Raw genomic sequence first — 22,556 nt, forward strand, 5'->3', positions numbered from 1 at the left:
CTCTCCCTTGTTTTACCTCCTTTTTTCTGTCCTTGAGTGAGCTGACAGTGCAGCTATTGTTTACAAGCTACTTTTCAGTAACCTGTATCACAACAACATTCTCCAGTGGTTTCTAAACTGAAAGTAAAAACATGAGTTTTTCTTGTTCACGTTTAAGTTTGTTATCGACCTCTCTGCTCCTTACTTTTCTGTCTGCTGCAAGAGACCTTTCTCTTTCTTTCTTTCTTTCTTTCTTTCTTTCTTTCTCATTCAGTTTTCCTCCTGAAAATTCCTTCAGTTCTTGACTATTTGCCAAATGCTACTCTGTGATGTACAGTGTTCACATTCAAAAGAGGCTTGTGGTCTTCTAAAACTGTGGATGCAATTCAAGGCTACTCCAAACTTTATGACAGGGGTGCATAACCTGCCCTTGGCCACTCCCTACGCAGTCCCCGAAGTTGGCAGGATCCCATCCGCTTTTCCCCACAGGTCGACTAATCAGCAGGGCTGCAAGGGGAAAAGCTTTGTTCCCTGATTTCTGAGATCACTGTTTTCCCACTGCTTGTAGATGTGGAGAAATAGCAGTTTCTGTGGCAATTGCTGGGGGATAGGAGAGGCTTTTACCTCCAACACCCCCTCCCCCGGTGAACCCTAGATTTCAGTGGGCAGGAAGGGGAGATGTGTATGTGTGTGGGGAAAGTGTGTGTGTGTGCATGTGTGTTTGTGTGACCCCCAGCTGACACCAGATGCAGCCCTCTGGGCCAAAAAGGTTGTGCACTCCTACTGTTACATGATGTGCTCTCATTAGACCTGTGTATGAACTTGCACATGTCCCAACAAGATCCACACACCTGCTTATAAGGAATCTTTTGACATTGGCAAATAGAGCGTTTCTGGCTAAGAAGCCAATTCCTATCCGAAGAGAACCACACACAGACACTGTTGAAGAGGATAATGCCACAACGAGACATTTATTGAGGTTTATAAAGGTTCAAACGCTCAGGATGATTTTGGGGAATTAGCTGAGCACATGAAACTATTAACACTTATACCAAATGGAAATGCTTCAGCCTTCACTAAGAGTTATGCCTTGATGGGAAAATTAGCTGGATTCTCAGTGAAGCTGAGCTCCAGGCCTAAAAGTAGTTTTTGAGCCTGCAGGAAGGTGCCTCCCTGAGGTATCCACATACACAGAGAGAGTGGGGGAAGATGGGGTAGGGGCTACAATTTTTACTAAGAACGTCCAAGAGCAATATATTTTTCCCTGGGTGGAAGCCCTTTCCCAAAGACAGGAATTAGTGAGTATTGCAACTCCTGGTCTTAGATGAAGAGGAAGGAAAACTCTGGCAAGCAAGGAGCCTAGTGATTTCTGCGGGAAGGAAGCTAGTCCTTCAATGATTTCAGCATGGAGCCGTTTCTCTGGGAGGAGAGGCGCTTAGCGATTTCAGCACTAGTCACCTTGTGATGTCAGCAGCATGGCCCCATGCCTCAGGGAGGAGGGACCCTGGCTGCCCACACCTGAGGATTCTTATACAGTTCAGAGAAAGGCTGTGGCATCACAACTTTGATGAACAAGACAACAACTCTGATGAACCAGACGATGCTCACAAGCACTGGAAATGGTACTACTTGCTGTGGGACAAAGACTGAGCTGGACCTTCATCACATATGCCAAAAGAGGGTGCTTGGGGATGATGGCTCTACTTGCTGGAAGCAAAAGACCTACTGTGGTGGGGGAGGGGGATCTTCACGACAACAGAATGAGAAGCACATTGGAGTATTACCCAGATTTTCATGGAATCGGCTTTGGTCCATCAGGGAAACAAGATAACCCAAGTGTAGCGTACCTTTAAAATCAGGTTTTCAGGGGTCACACAGTGCTTGAAAGGAACATACTTCTGGGGGGATGGGGGGAGTAGAACTGAATGTCATCAAACTGGCAGGGCTGCTCAACCAATGAGAGAGGCTTGTTTCCTGCCCCTGTCCAGGCTCCCCGGTGCTACTACATTATTATGAATGGAGAGCAACTAATTTTCCCATGTGTGCAGATTTCCCTGAAGAAACCAAAATCCCCAGTTTCTAGTGCAGCATCTGAAGGCTCCTGAGAGCTCTCCCCCACACCAATTGTACTGCATCCCATTCCCAGCAATCTGCTACAGTTATTGCTCCCACCCCATTTTTCCTCATGTGCACACTTTTGCCTATTGCTTCCACACACCCCTTCCAACCCCCCCTTTCTCCTCCTCCCTGCTCGCAATGAGAAGCTCCCGTAAACCTGAAAGATCATTACTGCGATAAAGCGGAGAAGGGACTTCATATCACAACGGAGAAATGACTTCTACAGAACATCAAAGAAGCACAACATCGCAATAGCGATTTAAGACTGCAGCAGAGAAGCGGAAGAGCACTTTAGGGCGAGTTACTATGTTAGCCTTTATTTATTTATTTATTTATTTAACCTTTAACCTTTTCATTGTAGGGGAACAACATTTATTTCTTACTTCTGAGTAAACATGCACAGAAGGGGGGAATATGTTAAAGATTAAAAGCAGGCTACCTAAGGTAATTGGGTGTCACCTGCTGTGGTAATGTGAGGGGTCGCTGCTGCACTCCTGGGGAATGGGAAAAAACTACTTTCATAGGAAACAACAGGGAATGGGGCATCCTACCCCATTAACCATGTCACTGCTAGGTCACAGAGGCATGTCTAGGATTCAATGCAGGGAGGACATGGCACACTCTGGTAAAACTGCCAGGGAGCTGCTTTCACTAAAAAAAAAAGTCAGAGCAAAAGCAGTTTCAGAAAATGCGGCTTTTCAAGAGGGAAGCAGCTGGTTGGCAGCAGTTTGGTGACAGTGTCATCTGTCGCAAAGGAATTCATATTGCTCTAACTTCACACTAATACGTTTGTGAAGACAGCCCTGGGTCCATCCTGCTATCTCCATTCTGTTAACAAAAGATGACCTTTCATGTGAATGACTGCCTTAACCACACATGTCAAGGCTGGAGTGCAACAATAAGAGGACACTGCAGGTACTTTAACAGAGTCTTGGCATATTCAGGTATTGGCATATTCTTGGTATTGGCTCAATTTTTACCCCTACCTTTGCCTTTGGGACATAAATTTTAGGAAGTCCATTAAAAACTGAATTGCTTGATCTAGTCTTATGCTCTCAGCCCCATTCCTGTGCCTTTTTCCTGCTTTTGCTGAGGCTGGGGATGAAGACATCCAGCTTATTAGCTTTGTCTCAAAATGGAGCCATACTGTTCACTCAAAAGAGAGCTAATTTGTAACACCTGCTTTAAAACCACCTTTGAGTACTACGAGACACAGTTCTGTATGGTGGCGCTCTATGAAGAACTGGTAACGTTTGCAAACAACACACAACATGGTTGGGACTGATCACCTGAAGCATCTCTACAGGTGTGCTGCACTGCCCAAGTGGACATTGGCACTATCATGTGCATATTTTTTATTTAAATATTTATAGGCCACCTTCATGGATCAAGTCCACTCAAGGCCATCCTTTCTTTCAAAACATTGCCACTTCTTCATGCCATGTCTCCATATAGAAGTACTTCTCAGGGGCTCACAGATACGGGTGGCAATGTTAGCTTTCAGAAGCAGCACATCTTCTCTTTTGGATTCCCAGTTCAAATAATTTCAAATCCACTTCACACAATGGAACTTTGTCTTGCCTGTCTGTTCTCTCTCTCTCTGTTTAATTCCTAAAATCACACACAACAGAGGTTATGCCCTAAGTTCATAAGAATATAAGGAGAGCCCTTCCGGATCAGACCAAAGGCCTATCTAGTCCAGAATTCTGTTCCCACAGTGGCCAGAGGACTATGGGAAGCCCACAAGCAGGACATAAAAGCAAAAGAGCCAGCAACTGATGTACAGAGGCATACTGCCTCCAATACTGGAGGTAATATATAGTCATCATAACTAGTAGTCATTCATCACTCTCCTTCCATCCTTATCACTCTTATCACTGTAGTTCCTTGTGTTACCCTTCCTATATATAGAAAGTTATCAGTGATATGTAGAAGTTGGAAAATACTGCTGTCAAACAATCCTATGCGCTCACAAAGAATCATGGACCCTTTCCCACCCAACCCCAAGTAATCTGCTATGAATTAACTTTTAAAAGTTTGAATATAACATGCATTACTTTCTTTTTATTTACCAGGCTTTCCTGCTTTATAAGATGTAATTGAATCAAAGATGCAGGAAGAGAGAGTAGAACTTCTATGGGGGTGGGGGGTGGGGGTTGTTTGTAATATTTACCAAATTAGAAGTTGGGTTTGTAAAAAATAAAAACAGTTCCCGTGCTTTATTTGAATGGCAGCATAACATGCGGAACCAAAATGTGCACATTGTTAGGAAACCCACCAGTACTCTATTTTTTAATTAATAGCAAGCCACCCTGAACACTGTTTGGTGGAAAGGTGGGATACAAATTTAACCCACAAATAAAGTGCAGTGGGTGGGAGAGGGGGCTTTTCCTTGACATTCCAGTGGATAGAAAGTCTGGATGAAAATTATGTCCTGCACTATTAGCCCCAGGAAAAAAGCTCCCATTGGTGCCAATGGGAGTTTTCTTGGGCATAATAGCATGATGAGGGGAGGGGAGCCTATTTTTTTAAAAACCCACAAAACTGATAGGGCTCCTAATGGTGCATTTAGCATCGCAATAATGGTAAAAGCTAGCTATTTGACTTCTTGCTGAAAAACTAGTGCAGCTAGTGTAAATATCCAGAAAGAAGCTACAGAAGGGGAAAACCAACAGAAAGGTATGAGTAGATGGCACAGATCCTTTTTTTTTCTAGACCACAGTCCATAATACAGTTACTGTAGACATACAGGGTAACCCTATCATATCTACTCATAGAGTTCAATGGAACTTACTCCCAGCCTATAGACACAGGTAAGTGTCTCTAGGAGTGTCTTAGGGCACAATCCTATGCATGTTTAGAAAGAAAAAAGTCCTACAACTCCCAAAATGCTGTCTAAACATGCATAGTGTTGCCCCCATATTGGCTTAAAATGGTGGCTCCTCACCTATTACTGCTTGTGGCAATTCCATCCTTGCTGGATATGATAAAATGCAAATATCTATTTAAAGTGTCAGTGAATTTTATTTTTTAACTTTTGCATTTCCAAGATCCATAAATATTCATTCTATGGAAGTAAGTCCCACTGAAATTAGTGGGACTTACTTCCAGGTAAGTGTGTATTCCTATTGCAGCCTAAGTGAAGGCTAATATTTTTACATATGGAATATGAATTATATTACCTCACAGAATCCAAGAGATATGATCATAATGTGTTCAGTATAGATCACATGTGTGGTATGTTACAAGAACAAAATTGAAGGGCTGTAAATAACATGGGCATTTGAGAAACAATTATTTCAATAGTTCTAAATGGACAAAGAATTCCAAAATGTGCTAAAGTTTCTAAGCAACTGTTAAATGTGGTCTTCTTCACCTTGAACACTTGGAGGCAGTATTGCCAAGTGAATGTTTATCAGAATCGTGAGGATTCTGAAATAAAGCCAAGATTATCTGTTTTACAAGATTATGAAACACTGAAACCTATGGAAATACAGGGGCTATATTCAGGAAAAGGGTACATAGTGAGGATAAATTTCTATGACTTATCATTGCTAACCTTGATATGTGTTCAAAGTAGGACTTGTAATTTTCTCTTGAAGGAGAAATCGGAAGTCAGAGACAAAGAAGAAAAGAAGTCATGCCAAGTTTTTCTGTCCTTTCCTTTCTGCTATCAAGAGTGGCAGAACCAATCAAATTTCAAATGTGTAGCAGTACTAAGTTTTATGGTGGCTCCCTGACCAGACATGTGAAATTGTATAGTGCTTCTTATCCACAAGTAGAACTAAACTTCAGACTTAAGTCAGACATCTGAATTAAGGCCAAGTAATTAAGGGCACAATCCTATGCATGTTTAGGATGATCCTATGCACAATCCTATGCACGGCTAGATTTTCAAAAAACACCGTGATAGGCTACGTAAATCCTTACGTAGCCTATCACGACTGGCGCCGCCATTTGCGTTCCTTATTTGGGCACGTGTAGTCTATGTAAACATTTACGTAGACTACGGAGAAAATAAGGGCAACGCTATTTGCGTTGCCCTTATTTTTGCCGTAGTCTACGTAAATCTTTACGTAGACTACACGTGCCCAAACAAGGAACGCAAATGGCGGCGCCCATGGGCGCTGCCATTTGCGTACGCGCTTCCCCCCCCCCCAAAGTCAGCCGTGATAGGCTACGTAAGGATTTATGTAGCCTATCATGGCTGACTGCAGGGATGCAAACGGCGGTGGCTATGGCCGCCGCCATTTGCGTCCCGGCCGGCAAGGAGGATTCGCGGCCGGAGGGATGAGGCGCCTCTCCCCCGCCAAGAATTTCGGGGGGAGGAACGGAGCGCCTCCCCCCCACCGCGAAGCAAGCTGCGGTACCAGGTAAGGGACTTTCGTCCATCCCTACGACAGAGCTAAGAGGGAAACATCAGGGGCAGAGCTCAGATGGTTGAACCGGTTAGCGATGCGTGAGAGACTACACAGGGAAGCAGCACACGAGGGGCAGGACCTCCCTCCCTAAGTTAGCCTAGCCAGAAAGCCTCCCTTTCAAACTGCGGGCAACTTTTGGTGATCCCATTTGAATCCCCTGGGGCATTCTTTTGTAGCCAGAGAGTCTTCGAGGATTTGCATCTGTAATAAACCTGTGAATAATGAATTAAAGGCATGAGACTGAAGCCTCTCTTTTTGTGTGTGAGTGCTTAAGGATAGAGGGGGCCAAGGGATTTGTGACAGAAACATTGGGAGTTGCTGTTTGGAATCCTTTAGTACAGGGGTGGAGAACATGTGGCCCTCCAGATTTGGTGAACTGCAAATCCCATCAGCCCCAGCCAGCATATCCAGTGGTGAGGGCTAATAGGAGTTGCAGTCCAGCAGCATTGGAGAGGCACACCCCCATCAGTAGCAATAATACAGAGGCTTTATCTTCTTTACAGATGTATACATTTTCAGTTGATTTAAGCAGGGCAGCTAAGATGCCATCTGACACTCAATAGTAAGATTACCAACAATAGTACTGCTTCAAAATCACTAGACGTGGCCAAATTCCTTTACATGGAAGTAAATACCTGTGGTGGTGGAACACCAGGCTAGACTTACTGGCTGCTATCATGAGGTAAAATTAGATACCAAGTACTGAGCAATTGGTACAATTGTTCCACTCAGTGTGCTCCTTGAATGTCTGGGGCTACATGTGTCGTAGTTTTCAGCTTTTGTGTGGATTGTGAAAGCTTTTGAACAATTTTGAATACTCTTTTGATTGATGTACTATTCAAGCTGGGCTGGGAGCCCACAAGGTGCTATTGAAGGCATGAAGGGAGCCAACCTGGAGAAGTCGTCAAGTAGCAGGAGGTAGCAGTAAGGAGGTGGACTAGGTCCAGGGGTCCCCAACATGTTTGGTTCAGTGGGCACATTTGGAATTTTGAAAGCATGTCATGGGCAGTCTTACCAAATAGCTGCCATGTTAGTGATGGTGGTTGCCCATTGATAAAATGGGTGCTAGGGTGGCATGGCCAGGTGGAAAATGCTAATTTCCCAGAAAGCAAACTAGTGAGACTAAGGGTGGAATCCTATGGAGATAGTCGGCAGCCTCCAAAGTTGGGGGCTGCTGAGCACCCAATGCACAGCGGCCGGAGCATGGAGGTGATCTTTGCCTCTGTGCTTGGCCCACCCTGCATTTTTGCTAGATGGGCGATTTTGCCCATCTAGCCATGGCGCTTCTCAGCAGGAGGGAAAGAGGCTGGGGTGAGCATAGGTCTCATCCCCTCCCTGCCCCCTTTCCCCCATCTCTGCGCTCTGTTTCCAAGTGTGGAGCCCTGTTTCTGACCTCAGATCCCAGAATCCGAACAATCCTATGTGCTCCCCCCTGCCGACACTGTCTAGGGGGCATAGGATTGCTCTCTTAAAGTAACTAAAGTAAATATGATTATAAAGTAATAATCTAAGTTCAAAGCAGTGATGGGGGAAGTGCCAATCTTATGAAACCAAATAAAGATGGCACTTGAGGGCAGCACTCTGTTTTGCAGCACACCAGCCCCCCAGTTAAACATTTTAGTTAAACAAATCTTAAGAAATAAAATAAAAATCAGGAAGGGCAGGTAGCCTGGTCAAAGGTGCCCACAGGCACAATGTTGGAGACTACAGGCTAGGACATCAGAAGTTTGGTTGGGTGGGATAGGAGAGGGTCCTTCTCAATGGCCACTCCTAGGGAGGTCCACCTTACCCGTTTGATGTTTTTTTTCATCATCTCATGAAGACCTATCTGAAAATACATTTGGACTGCCAAGCTGTTGATGCTTTTATGCTCCTAGATATGTCTGTGTAGGGTTTTTAAAAGCTGCTCTGTCTCTCTCTTAAAAGAGTTTTAGGTGTTTGATCTTTTTTTGACGTTTATTGTTGGGTTCCCTTTGCACCCCCTCCCCCAAGGTGCCTTTACTTTCTTAAGAAACAGTATGGTGGGATATAAATTATCTTAATTAATTAATAAGATAACAATTAGAAATGGAGGTCAGACTCAGGACCTGGGGAAGATCTAAGGGGCAGTAGCAGCTCTACCAAAGCCCATCTGAACCTTTATATCCCCAAAAAAGGCCCACTGACTACTGCAACCTCTACCTTCAAGTAAACTTGGAAAGCAATTTCACCAGGAAGTGCTAGTCATGTGACAACAGCAGGAGCTGGCGATATTTCTGCTTATTCTTACAAGTGAGCTAACAAATGGGGAGGTGATCGATGACTGCTTATCATTTGCTTGGGGCTCTCTCTACTCTGTTCCTACTTTATCTCAATAGGTCTGAGCCCGCTGGATGAAATGGAAAGTTGGAGTTTGGTGCCTGCTGGCTTCCATCCCTACATCTTTCTAAGATATGACTGAACACCACATACTTGCCCTGAAAAGCCCATCTGGGTTTTGCAAGCATTTCTTAAAAGGCCTCCTGGACTTAATCATATATATGTGTAAGTCAGAATTAGTGGTGATGTTTAAAATGTGTACTTAATGTAATGTTGGTCAATGAAATGTTGGTTAATATATTGCTCTTTTGTAATTGACAAAACTTCAAACAAAATAAAATAGGATTTGGTGTTTGTTTTTGTTCTAAAAATACACTGGTCATAAAACCTCAAGGTTTTTTGGTGAGTACTTTTTAAAGGAATGCTTGCAAATAGTTTTCCCCACTGCAGCTCTTCTACCAGTTCCTGTTCCCTTCACATACCAAGACAAGCATCCTTACATTTGTGAGATAGGGATAATTTAGATAGCATTCACTGGGCTACTTCACACAGAGCTTTTATCCTGCAATTGAGATTGTTCCTTCACATTAGTTTGTGGGCTCTTTACATGACGCCATGACCCTCCTGCACTAAATGCCCTTTGTTCCATTTTTAAATAGATTGCAGATAATGAGCTCTCAAATTACACAGCTGTGTTCCGCTTCAGTTTCCTCGGTAAAAAGACTTAAAGTGCCAAAAAGACTCAGATACAGGGAGAAGGGGCGGGGGGTAGGAAGTGCGTGTAAAGGGAGTCAGTGGTGATCCTGCATTTAAAATGGAAGCAGAAAGCCCTGTTTTAAATGCAGGATTTTAGGCTGGTGTAGAAATGCCCATAGCAGAGATGGCATTTTCTGATATGTCCCATAACTATCTTAAAGATTCACTGGAGTGTTCCAGATAGCAAGTGCTCATAGAGACATGGTTTCAGTAGCTAACCCATAATTCCCTTCACCAAGTCTGGGCATTTTTAGAACACAATCTAAGTCTTAGATTCTAAGAACTTTGGGGAAAATGGGGAGGGTGCAGAGTGAAAGCCAAAGGTGTTTTCAGGTGTTTTGTTTTGAAAGCTCTTGACTTGTACTGGAGTGAGGCTAGTATTCCCTGGCATAACTTGGGTTCCCAAGAACCCTTTCTTTACTTCATCCAGGAAAGTATAGAAGTAGCCTCTTCTTCCAACCCTTTCCTAGTGTGATATGGGTGCTTGTGCTCAGGATTAGGCGAAGGTGTGCAGGTGAGTAAAGGAGAAGAGTTTAATAATAGCTGATGAATAAGAGTTGTGAGAGTTTGTGCATGATCTTGGGAGAGGATGCAAAGAAAAAAAACAGAAGATGAAAAGAAAAAAGAATTTAGTGTATGTAGCACAGAGCAAAAACCATGAAGTCCTAAGTTAACTCACACAATGCTTTCAGGAATAAGAGGGAGAAAAAACGACACTGTCAAAACACAACATTAGTTTTCAAAAGCCTCCAGGCAAAATTTTATTTATTTAACATTAGCTCCTATTTTAATAACAAAAAAGCAGCAGCATATTCTACATCAAAGAAAAAAACTTTTCCTAATGTTTCCATTCCTCTTCTGAAGTGCAGGCACTGAAGTAATGGAGCTGTCTGTCTCGAATAATTACGTGAGTGGCAGGATCTCAACCCCAGGAAAGCTTTTTGTCTGCACTAGGGATTGTGCTGTAGCGAGAGTCACGTCTTGCACTGTTGAAACCAAACACCAATGGGGGGGGGGGTAGCTGGTTTAGCTATTGAAGTGTGTGCGTGTGCGTGTCTATGTGTGTGCGTGCGCGCGCGCGCACGCACACACACACTGAAAACAGGCTAGAACCAAATTCCTGGCTCTCAAATACACTCTCCTTTCTTCCTGAATCAAGGATAGGGATGCTGTCACAGACCACCTTGTAGAAATTTCCAGGCTGCTATCAATGATCTAATTTACACAGTACCTTTAACCTTTGCAAGACCATCAATGTTATTAAAACATCTTTTCAAAGGCAGGAAACACTCCAACAACTCATCTGAGTTGTCCATCATTACTTCCACTTATTACAATCGGTATATTTGGGCTGGAAGGTAAACATTTCCATGTATTCCTTGGGACTGTGTTAAATGAAAGGAACTGAAATGAATTACCTGTAAACCATTCAAGAGTGGCTTTACTCAGCCAGCAGGCTTGCAGGGGTGGTGGTGGTTCCATTCCTGAAGTGTGAATAGGACAGAAGTGAATCAGACCCAGAGAAGAAACTCAGAGGAATAAGGGAAGGTAGAGATTCAATTTAAGTCTTACTATAATACTAACTCCTGTGGTCACATAATTTTGCATTATGTAGTGTGTCCAAAACCCAGTAAATGATTAAAAAAGAGAGAATGACACAAATGCAGCCCCACATCGAGCATCAGATCTTCCTCTGGAGTAGTGCTCATGGAGCAGGGAGGTTCACTTGGCTTTCCAATGACGTTGGAACCCAGTGGGTTGGCTCCAGAGTTGCCTGTCTGCAAATAAAGAACTCCTATGCTGTTCCAGAGGGGCCCCCAACCTGCTGGAGATGATTAGGGGGCACAGTGGAAAGGATGAATTAATGAAAATCATCTCCTGGCCCTTCCCCACTTCCGCCAGTGCAAGCAGAGTTCCAACCCTGGATCCAACCCAACTATAACACAAGGTAGCTCATGATACCTGTTTCAGATATCAGTGATATCAAATTGAATCATAAACCAAAACATGTGAAAATGTGTACATCTGAAGTCACCCTTAAATATGAAGCTTCCTGCACATCTCAGTCATTCTTAGGGTAGAGTTGCAACATCTAGCATAAAAGATGGTTCCTTCTGTACAGTCTTTTCATATCACATATCTAAAAACAGCAGGATGACTGACATTCATTTTTTGAACATACACATCTATCTGAAGCCTATGAAATCCTGTATTACGAAGTGGAATACTGCTTAAAAGGCAGACTATAGGGAGAGAAGCAAAAGGAAAAAAGTGTTAGAAAAGAAATGGAAAAAAGAGAACCAGTGTCCTACAGAGATAAGCCTATTGAAGTTCTGAGGATATTGCAGAACAGGATACAGAAATGCAAGTTCTGTAACTGGGCATTGCCCATAAGCATTTGTACACAGTTCAAAGAAACAGGTACCAAAAAAGGGAGAAAAATATGGCTTGAAAAACAAGAATGAACCAAAAAATTTCCCCAAACCAGGAAAACACACACACAGGCAAACATTCAAAGGAATGTGTCATCGAAAAAGGGGGCATTTGCATGTAACAGAAGGGTTCATTTCTCAGGTATCTGGTCTGTTTTTGTAAATTAAATTTTAAAATATGTCAAAAATATTCAGTGTTCACATGAAAGATTTTTTTAAAGCTTTCAAGATCTCAGTCTGTAGTTTGAATGCTTTGCTATTACATCAACACTGGCTAGCCTGCCAAAAACACAAAAATACAAGGAAAGGCATCATAAATTAGTAAATTGTCAACTCTTCTTAATATGAATTCCCAGTGCCAGATGTAGTTATAATAGTAAAAACAGGTTACCTAAAAATAAGTGCCAGAGTCTCATCAGAAAATGAGGAACAGTTTCACTTTAATGGGGTTTATAGACATAATCTCGGTTTGAGAGAGCTGGCCATGATTTAACTTGGGACACTTGAAAACCTTCTACATTTTGAAATTTCAGTGTTCATCTGGGGAACTATAATATCTCAGAATAGAAACCTGTATTAAATCAGTGCATGCATTTATTTGAGATAAAATGTTTTATTCACTCATTGTATTTTGATAGAGTAGACTCCAGCCCACCAACGAGAGATAATAGATTGAACAGAGCATCCTTGAAGGAGAATAGCTTGCTTCAGATCACCTCTCTCATACCCAGGAGACATTCTGCTTCCAATACCCGCAAGACATCCAAAGCTTGGGAAGAAAGATGCACCAGTGATACCTGGTGTAACAAATCAGATTTTGATTCACCTCCCTATAAACCTGGAGGAGAAAAAAATCAAATAATCCCATCTTAAAATACCACAGTGTCATCTTTTAACCTATCTAGGAAGATCGGCTCTGATGCCTTTATGGCAGCTTATCCATGTGTACTGTAAAGGCTCACTAGCATTGAAGCTATCATCTCGACAGCTTTCAGAAAGAGCAAAACACAAAGTTATATCCTGTTCCGTTTCATCCTGCAGTCTTGTTTAGCCATTCTATTTAACCTTTGCAATTAAAGATTTACAGCACGTTATGCATGTCTACTCAGAAATCAGTCTAGTTGACTTCAATGGGATTTACTCCCAGGTAAGTGTGTATAGGATTTACTGCCAGGTATATAGGACTGAAGCTTTAATCACACTGAATGTACTTCAAAGATGCAGGAGGTTTACTCAGGTCTGTTGCTTATTATATGTATTTCTCTCCAGTGATTACTACTATTATTGTGGCCTAATTTCCATCTCTAGATACACCGAAAAAGAAAGACTTCCAGGTTGCATACTGTTAACGAAGCTTCCCTTTGGGATGGAAGTTCTCTCTTCCTCATTGCAGCACTGCTATTTGCCAGCATTCCTTGTGTGTCATAGCATGAATAAATTGTAAATTTTCCTGAGGGTTTAATAAAAATCAAAGAAACTGAATTTTTTTCTTTGTTTGCATATCTATTTAAAAAAGCCCTCAAAACTAATGTCTTACTGTGGCACATGTATTTATACTCCCGAGATCAAAAGCTGTCTAGGTAAAATCTATTGCACTGTCAATCCTGCGCAGTTCTTTTGTTTTTTAGTGTTTATAAATTTCAATATTAAACCTCTTTACTTCATTTCTCTCCCACGTAAGAACATATACTCTGGATACAAAGAGACTGAGGAAAAAAGGACTGTGTGAAACTTCTCTTCTGCAGCAGGCCAAGGTAGTTATGATGAAAGTGCTGCAGTACAGAAAAGATAAAAATGTGTTAAGACATTTCCTTTTGTCATATAAGTCTTAAGTCTCTATGAGAAGCAGCACCGAACTTGTATATCAGTATTGAACAAATTGCCTTGTTCCCATTTAAAAACTCAGAAAACTTTTCTGATATACTACAGAGAACATGTGTGAAATGTTTTAAAGAAAAAGTCGGTGTTATCAGAAGGCTTTCTATAAAGGAAACTATAAGTTACCTCTTATTCTTTCAACATATGTGAGTTTCTAAATAAAAGCAGAATTATGCATGTATTATTTTCTTGTACCAGCATGTAGGCTACCCGGTTTTTGAACCAAAACAAAACCATTAGTGTACATTTAACATTGTTGGAAGAGTGTTTAAACTCAAATAGATGATACACAGCTTTTCTACATGAGGAACTTGTGTGCTCATCATTCCCTACTAACAGTTGTTTATGGGTTCTTTAGACGATGTCGTGACCCCCCAGTTTCGCTTCTGTTTGTAAACAGCACTTTCCATGAGTTTTTTTAGAGCAGGGAAAATGGGGCATTATTTCTGATGGCAAAAGGAAGCGCAATTTCCTCTGGTGTATTTGCATTATTCTGCTGTACCACAGTGCCACCTAGAGATTATATGGCAGAAGAACAGGAAGGGAAATGCTCTTCGTGTAGTGGTCGGATTTCAATTCTGTGACGAAGCCAAAAGTAGATGCAGCGGATTAGCAGCCTCATGTAAAAAAACTCTATAGAATATAGCTTTCAAAACAAAACAAAAACATTCTTGCTATATCCAAGTTTCTTGCATTATGAGTGTACATAATACAAATGCATGGATATAGATGGTTGATGGACACTTTTAACATTGGTTGACAGCTTGCTGTGAGCAATTTTCATTATACTGTGTGGGCAAAATCACTCGTATTTGTTCCAACCTGATTGCCATCGTTTTGACTGTCAGAACTGGATGCAACCAGGGCACCATCTAGTTATGTTGTGATAGATATATTTCAGCTTGTGCAGCCAGATGATTTGGACAAGGTTCTTGGATGATTGAGAAACACCACCTGACCTTTGGATCCATGCCCTGCCTGTGTGCAGCTTGGGGTGTCTCCTGCACTCGACACTATCAATGGAGCGACAGGTGGTGTTGGTGGTCAAGAGTGCCTTTTATCAGCTTTTGCTGATTTGCCAGCTGCATCCCTACCTGGAGACCTTGCTGCAATTACTCATGCTTTAGTAGTTACAGACTGAATTGCTGTAATTCCCTCTATGCAGGGCTGCCTTTGAATACATTTCTGAAGCTTCAGCTAGTATACAACGCAGCTAACAGTTGCTCGAGGAGGTCAGGTAATCAGAGTACATAAGACTAGTTCTGTACTGGCTGCACTGGTGCAGTTCCGGGCCTAATTCGAAGTGCTGATTGTTACCTTTAAAGGCCTCAATAGTTTGGGAGGATGTTGTTTCAAGGGCCAGCTGCTGCACCCATTTGTGCCTGCCTAGACATTACGAGAAACAGCTAAGGCCCTCCTCTCTGGTGCACTGGCAAGGCCTATCAGACTGGTTAGCACAAGAGACAGACAGAGTCTTTTCTGTGGGTGTCCATCGCTGTGGAACTCCCTGTCACAAGAAATTTGTTGGGCCCCCTTGTGTGTTTTAAGCAGGTTTCAAAGGCCTGGCTGTTTATATTCACTTTTACTGATTAATTTGAAACTGGCTCAGGTTTTTTAAATGACTGTATTTAAAATGTCCCTGCTTGTTTTACTGTTTGTTTTTGATAGTATTGTTTTGTGGGTTTATACTGATTTTGTATTTTATAAAATTTTTATATGATTTAAAAAAATATAATTATGCTGTGTAAACTGTCTTGAGAGGGCTATTATTATTATCATTATTATAATTATTCCCCACCTTTTCCCCAATAGTGGGACACAAGGCGGCTTACAAAAATTAAAAGATACACAATTAAAACATATGAAAATATACAGAAGTTAAAATATAATTAAACAACAATACAATTAAAATTATATTAAAACATTAAAACAGCATTTTAAAACAGCATTTTAGCAGTTTACCCCCAGGTTCCAACTATGCCTCAAAGGCCTGCTGGAACAAGAATGTTTTAGTCTGCCTCCAGAAACACAACAAGGAGGGAGCCTTCCTAGCCTCCCTGGGAAGGGTGTTCCACAGCTGTGGGGCAGCCGCCGAGAAGGCCTTCTCCTGGGTTCCCACCAAACGTGCCAGTGACAGTGATGGGACTGAGAGAAGGGCCTCCCCAGAAGATCTCAGAAAACACGGGCAGGCTCATAAGGGAGGATACAGTCTTTCAGATAACCTGGACCGGAGCTGTATAGGGCTTTATAGGTCAAAGGCGGCACTTTGAATTGTGCCCGGAAACAGACGGGAAACCAGTGAAGCTGTTTTAGCAAGCGAGTCGTATGCTCCCTGTAGCCAGCCCCAGTCAACAGTCTGGCAGCAGCTCTTTGAATCAACTGCAGTTTTCAAACACTCTTCATAGGCAGCCCCTAAGGGCTATATGACTATATGTAAATACTTTTTTAAAAGACGCATGAAAATGATATTTGAAGTAAAAAGGAACAACTATATCCTTGAAAAGCTACAACCTTGAAGCCCCACCAATGTGATGGGAAGTTCTATGGGACTCATACCCACACATGGGCCACAATCCAACACAGGGATATTGGCCAAGTGGCATGGGAGATGCTGCAGCATAGCTCCCCCTTGCAGCACTAGGATCACATCAGAAAACCAACACCTGACCACGTTGGAGTGGTTCAAAATGCAGCTTCTCCCATATCAGCATTGCCCTAGCTTCAAGAGAAGCCATGCTGGTGTAGGAAGGAACTACCCTGTGAGCTCCTCTCACTTACTCTGGAGATCCTGATGCCAGCAAATGCTATCCCATTCATTCTTCATATACAGACAGTTCCCCAAGATGGAAATGGAGCAGCCTGTGAAGGTAAACAAAATTAAACTCTTACCTCACAAAAGACTTTTTGTGAGGTAAACATTTAATACATTTAACTGTTCTGTTTTGTTTCAATGACTGAAGACAAAGGGGTTAACACTAGAAGGGGAAAATGTATGCCTTTTACTTGAGTCTTGAGAGAGAGGAGTGATAGATTGAATATGGTATACTGCAGGAGTGGCAGTTGCTGTTACCGCTGAGAGGAAAATATGAGGCCAGGTTTCTGTCTTATATATAGGAAAGTAGGATTGAAACTGGTACCTTCTGATTGGAGGATAGTTAAACATTCCAAAGATGCCTATTGGTCCTGAGTTTGAACAGAGGTGATGGGTTGGAATGCTGGCCATACCAAAGCTGATTGGCTGGAGGGTACTGACTGGAGCAAATATAAGGAACTATTGAGAAGCATCTTGGAGGAGTTTGTTTGGAAGAGATTTGTGTGAGAGTGTCACCAGGGAAGAGAGGTCTTCAGGAGAGGCTGAGGCCAACAGCAGCAGCATAGCAGCAGCTGCTAAGCTACGCTGGAAGTGGGCAAGGCAGAAGGCGAGCAAATGTAGAGAGGAACGCTCCAAAAATGGCCTTCAGGAAGAGGAGAGGCCTGGTTAACAGTTGGTGAAGGTCTGAAGACACAGCAGATGGTGGATGAGATTGAAGACTTCAAAGTCTTGCATCAAGGTCTTCTGTGACTGGTGCATAAAAGTTGGGCAGCTGGGGGGCCTGACACCATCAGCACCCCTCTTGCTATAAAAAGACACAGAAGAGACATCTGCCCAGGTAGACTATAACTGAGTTTTACCACTCTGCTTCCTGACTTCTACCTACGACTGCTCCACAGATAATTTCTAGGGCCAGAGAACAATTGCTTCTTCACAAGACCAGACCTCTGGCCTTACACTGTCCCCAAGAGACATTCTGCCAGCTTGGAAAAGATTGCATTACTTTCTGTGGTTGGTGTTTACAGTGGGCTGCCTGGGGGCGGGCTCACCACTGGTGCACTCCTTCTTTGGGGAGCCACTTCGGGGTGAACAAGGGTGAGTTTGTTGGGCAGAGGGGAGGAGGAAAGGGATTCCCTTTATATCTGCCTTCTTGGGTATGCATAGTGTTATTAGACCTACAATTATTGCTTGTTGGTGGGAGAGATGTGTTGTAAAAATGCACAGAGAGGTGGTGGGGTACAGGGAGTGGCCACTGAAACAGTAGAGCACAGAGGGAAATATGGTAGTGGGAATCAGCTGGGTCATTATGGGGGTAGGGAACGCAACAGGGTGTTGGTAGCTCCCAAACTGTCACCCATATCATATAACCCAAGTAGCCTTGCGTACTTGGGTTCAGGCATGAATATATATTTTTTTCCAAGCATGAAAAGCTGTAGACATTCAAATAAATACTAATTAATAATGTGTTAATTCATTAGATGATAGCAGAGTGTCATTTGCAACTTTGTTCAGTAAAAATATTAACTTACAGGCTTGCAACACTCAGGCTATGCTGAGACAATTTTTAAGTTGTCGTTTCCTCCTTCAAAATTTTTTGTGATTGATGCTGAAAACTGCTTCATGCAAGAATATACAATAAGGGCCAGAAATATTGGAACAAGGATAACTGCTTTGGCAGTTGGCCTCTGTACACCACCACACTGAAGTTGAAAGGAAACACACCAAATGGGAGCAAAGTCAGGACTTTCAGCTGTAATTCAAGGGGGTTGAAAGTGGGGCACTAACCATTCAGGAAGGACAGCCAGTAGCATACACACACATACACATCGTTGGTGGCTCATAAGTAATGGAACAAACCAACATCATTTCAAAGGATTGCCTTTAATACCTGGATGAAAATCCTTTGCAGTCAATGACTGCCTGAAGTCTAGAACCCATGGACATGACCGAATGCTGAGTTTCCTCCCTCGAGATGCTTTGCCAGGCCTTTACTGCAACTGCCTTCAGCTGCTGCTTGTTTGTGGGTCTTTCTGCCTTCAGTCTTGTCTTCAGTAAGTGAAAAGCATGCTCTGTTGGGTTGAGATCAGGTGACTGACTTGGCCATTGAAGAACATCCCACTTCTTTGCCTTGAGAAACTCTTGGGTAGCTTTTGCTGTATGTTTTGGGTCATTATCCATCTGCAATATGAAGTGGCGTCCTATCAGTTTGGCAGCATTCGGCTGAATCTGAGCAGAAAGTATAGCCCTATACACTTCGGAATTCACCCTGCTGCTTTTATCAGCAGTCAGGTCATCAATAAACACCAGTGACCTGGTTCCATTGGTAGCCATACATGCCCATGCCATAACACTGCCTCCACCATGTTTGACAGATGATGTGGTATGCTTTGGATCATGAGCTGTTCCTTTCCTTCTCCATACTTTTCTCTTCCTATCGTTCTGGTACAAGTTAATCTTGGTTTCATAAGTCCAAAGAATCTTATTCCAGAACTGGGCAGCCTTTTTTAGGTGTTTGCTGGCAAAGGCTAATCTGGCCTGTCTATTCCTGAGTGTTACCAGTGGTTTGCACCTTGTTGTGAAGCCTCTGTATTTACATTCATAAAGCCGTCTCTTGACTGTAGATGTTGACAATGACATGCGTACCTCCGCAAGAGCATTCTTGATCTGGCTAGATGTTGTGAAAGGGTTCCTCTTCACCATGAGCAGAATTCTTCAGTCATCCACTTTAGTTGTCTTCTGTGGTCTTCCAGGCCTTTCGCTGTTGCTGAGCTTGCCAGTTAATTCCTTCTTTTTCAGGATGTTCCAAAGTGTTGTGTTGGCCACTCCCAATGTTTTTGCTGTCTCATTGATGGGTTTATTTTGTTTCCTCAGCCTAATGATGGCCTCCTTCACTTGCATGGACACCTCTTTGGACCTCATGTTGGGAGTTCCAGGGAACAGCTACTAAATGCAAATGTAACACTCAGAACCACCTCCAGGCCTTTTACTTGCTTGATTGGTCATGGGGTACCCAGGAAACAGGCATGCAGTTGCTTGTCAGCCATAGCTGAAAGTCCTGACTTCGCTCCCATCTGGGTGTGTTTCCTTCCAACTTCAACGTGGTGGTGTACAGAGGCCAACTGCCAAAACAGTTATCCTTGATCCAATATTTCTGGCCCTGACTGTATTGACATGGTTCACATATAATGCTAAACCATGGTTTATGTAACCCATGGTTTGTTGCTCTACCCAGGGTTTGTCTGGCAAACAATTGAATGACCATGGTTTGTTTTATCAATCCCTGGGTTGTTTCCCTCCTCCTTCATGCATCTGCTCCCTCCTTTTAGGGATCCTAAAAAGGCATCCTCCAAATGCCTTTGTGGCACTGGAGTACTGGCATGTAGAGTGGCTGTTGTTGTTTTAATCACTCTTGCCCGCCGCCTCTATAGCCTGGCAAAACAACCCATGAACATCTCATGGTTTTCTGTTCGCACGTAACAACCCTTGGTTTAAAAAATGAAGAGTTGACAACTCAGCAAAAAACCATGGGTTCTCTTTCTGGGTTGTTCGTGGTTAACAAATCCTGGTTTGTTAGCATGGCTGGGTTTGCACATCATGACAAGTCAGAATTCAGCAACCCATAGGTTAAATAAACCACAGGTTAGCATTATGTGGAGCAAGTCATTGCTTTGCTCCATCAGATGGAATGTCCCCATGCCATAATCAGCAGCCCATACATTGGTGTGTACCATGTGGCTCCAGTCCTTTAACATCAGATGTAAACACGTCATACGTTGCCAGCAGCAGTGTGGAGCCTTTGTCACGACAAAGTAGGTTTTGGCAGCAGCCATGTTGCAGGTAACTAGGAATTAAGCCTGCAAGTATAATACACTCACAGAATTTCTGGGTTCAGAAGGTGTAGAGAGGTCACCCAATCCCCAACACTACCAGAATAAGAGTGAGGAAAGGGTTGCTTGTAGAACAAAACACAAGTTTAGTGACGCACACCCAGTAGCTTAATCCAATTATGTATAAAGCATGACTTCAGTCAGACAAAGATGAAGTTTTACAAAAAGATACTTTAATTAAAAAAAAATACACAGAATAAATCCCAATACAATCACCACAGGTGCAGTACGATAATGGCAGCCTGAACCACAGAACAATTATGTCAGAATACATTTAATATTACATGAGTAAAGTATGGATGCTAGTTCAGCAGCATTCTTTGCATGCAATCCGTGAAATTACTAAGGACACTGTAATTTGCAGTCACTATTATTATACCTGCTTCCACATTCTAGAAATATACAAAGTTCAACTCTATTTACATCGTGGTCAAAAATTGTTCAAATTTTAGGGAAGTGGATTCATATTTGAAGGAATGGTACTAAACCTCTGTGGCCAAAATCTAGTATCTGTGAGTGCACTGCCATCACTACACATGAAAAGGGTGCAACAGAGGAAGAAAATTCCCTGCATAAAGATCCTCCAATTGGAAATCCCAATCCAGAGAACTGCCAACATGCAAAGCAGCCTTGAAGCTGCCACTGCTGCCTTTTGAAGCTCCTCCACCTCATCTGTCATGCTGGAGAGGGCTCTGTGCAGATGCTTCTCTCCCACTCACCCAAACCCCAAATGTCTGTTTAGACCTAGGAAAGTGGTCTGTGAGCAGTGACATATATGGAGCTCATACAAGATAACTCCAATGGATTTTGGTTTGGAAAATAAGCATGCTAATAGGCATTCTCTAGATCAGGTGGGCAACTCAGGGAGGTCTAGGGGCCATTTTTACATGAGTAGGCACCCTGAAAACGAATTGGTGGTTTGCATTTCAGCAGCAAACCCCTCCATAGTGCTAAAGATTTAGCTTGTTCTCAAGCTACATTTGACCCTTTTAGTGGGTCAAATGTAGCTTCAGGACAAACTAAACTTGGCTCTTTTAGTGCTACAGTGCTAGAAGTGCACTGTTTTCTGAAAAAAATTCAGCATTTTTGGAAAAGCAGTGGGGTAGTGGTGGGGATTGCATGCAGCCACATATTGCCCACTCCTGCTGTAGAACCTTCACTTTTAACACGTCATTGGCAGTGGATCCAATCTGAGTACTCCATTAGGTTTTCCTGCTGTCAGCTATGGGACATGAATGAGCCCCTTGACCTTTTGCAGTTCTTTCCCTCTCGCAACTAATGATGGATCCTGATGTGTGCTTAGGGCTCTGGATCTTTGGCAATATGGGGCCAATTCTTATATTTATAATAGTACAGTACATTAAGGTTAATGGAACTGTATCAGTATAAATGGGCGGTGACTCATTCTCTTGGATGAGTTAAATTAAGGGCAACATGCTGAAGTTACTAAAGGAAGTACAAAACTAAATAAGTAATTCTCCAAGTTAGCCTAGATGACAGTTATCTGTGAAGGCTACATTAAACAATGAACCATGATCTGAGTTCGGTATGAAAAAGTACGAGGCGGAGAGATTCTTGAGTTATGGGCATCACTTCTAAATTCCATGTCAAACTCCAGATTACATTCCAAAACTCCCATGGGGAAAAGTTGGGAAAACAGCAATGTTTGCCAAAAGTTCCAGGTATAGGTCTGCTTATTAATATTGGATAATGCACAGCCATGTAATTACCTTCAGTAAATCCATATGATATCTTCTTGCTCTTAGTGGAATGCATGCACGAATGATGTATGCTTAGCTACTGGCTGAGCCAACATGCTATATGAATAATTTTCTTGCCAGGTAAATCTACTGCAGGCACCATAACTAAAGCTGGTGCTTTCTTGCCCATTTGCTCCTCAAGATGTCCTTGGAGTCCTATAATATAAACAAAGAGATCCATTGATATCTTTCCAGTCATTTAAGCTTTTGACATT

The 22,556-nt window shown here is 42.6% G+C and overlaps 1 protein-coding gene across 7 annotated transcripts in view; it reads right to left on the minus strand.

Annotated features, from left to right (window-relative positions):
- Positions 1–12,604: 12,604 nt before the first annotated feature.
- DPH6 (diphthamine biosynthesis 6) overlaps positions 12,605–22,556 on the minus strand; it is a 372,137-nt gene continuing 362,185 nt past the window's right edge. For 3 of the 7 annotated variants that reach the window (XM_084844460.1, XM_084844425.1, XM_084844497.1), the window contains exon 16: positions 20,734–22,497. In XM_084844460.1, the coding sequence (XP_084700586.1) occupies positions 22,379–22,497 (119 nt within the window). In that variant the 3' untranslated portion in view covers positions 20,734–22,378. Of the gene's footprint in view, positions 13,777–16,653; positions 16,742–20,732; positions 22,498–22,556 lie in introns of those variants that run through there. The other 4 variants (XR_014789202.1, XR_014789200.1, XM_084844448.1 and 1 more) reach the window with 4 other exon arrangements.

Source organism: Heloderma suspectum, chromosome 1 (assembly GCF_057233095.1).
Source record: "Heloderma suspectum isolate Gila_16-S chromosome 1, 16-S_ref, whole genome shotgun sequence".
Taxonomy (NCBI): domain Eukaryota; kingdom Metazoa; phylum Chordata; class Lepidosauria; order Squamata; family Helodermatidae; genus Heloderma; species Heloderma suspectum.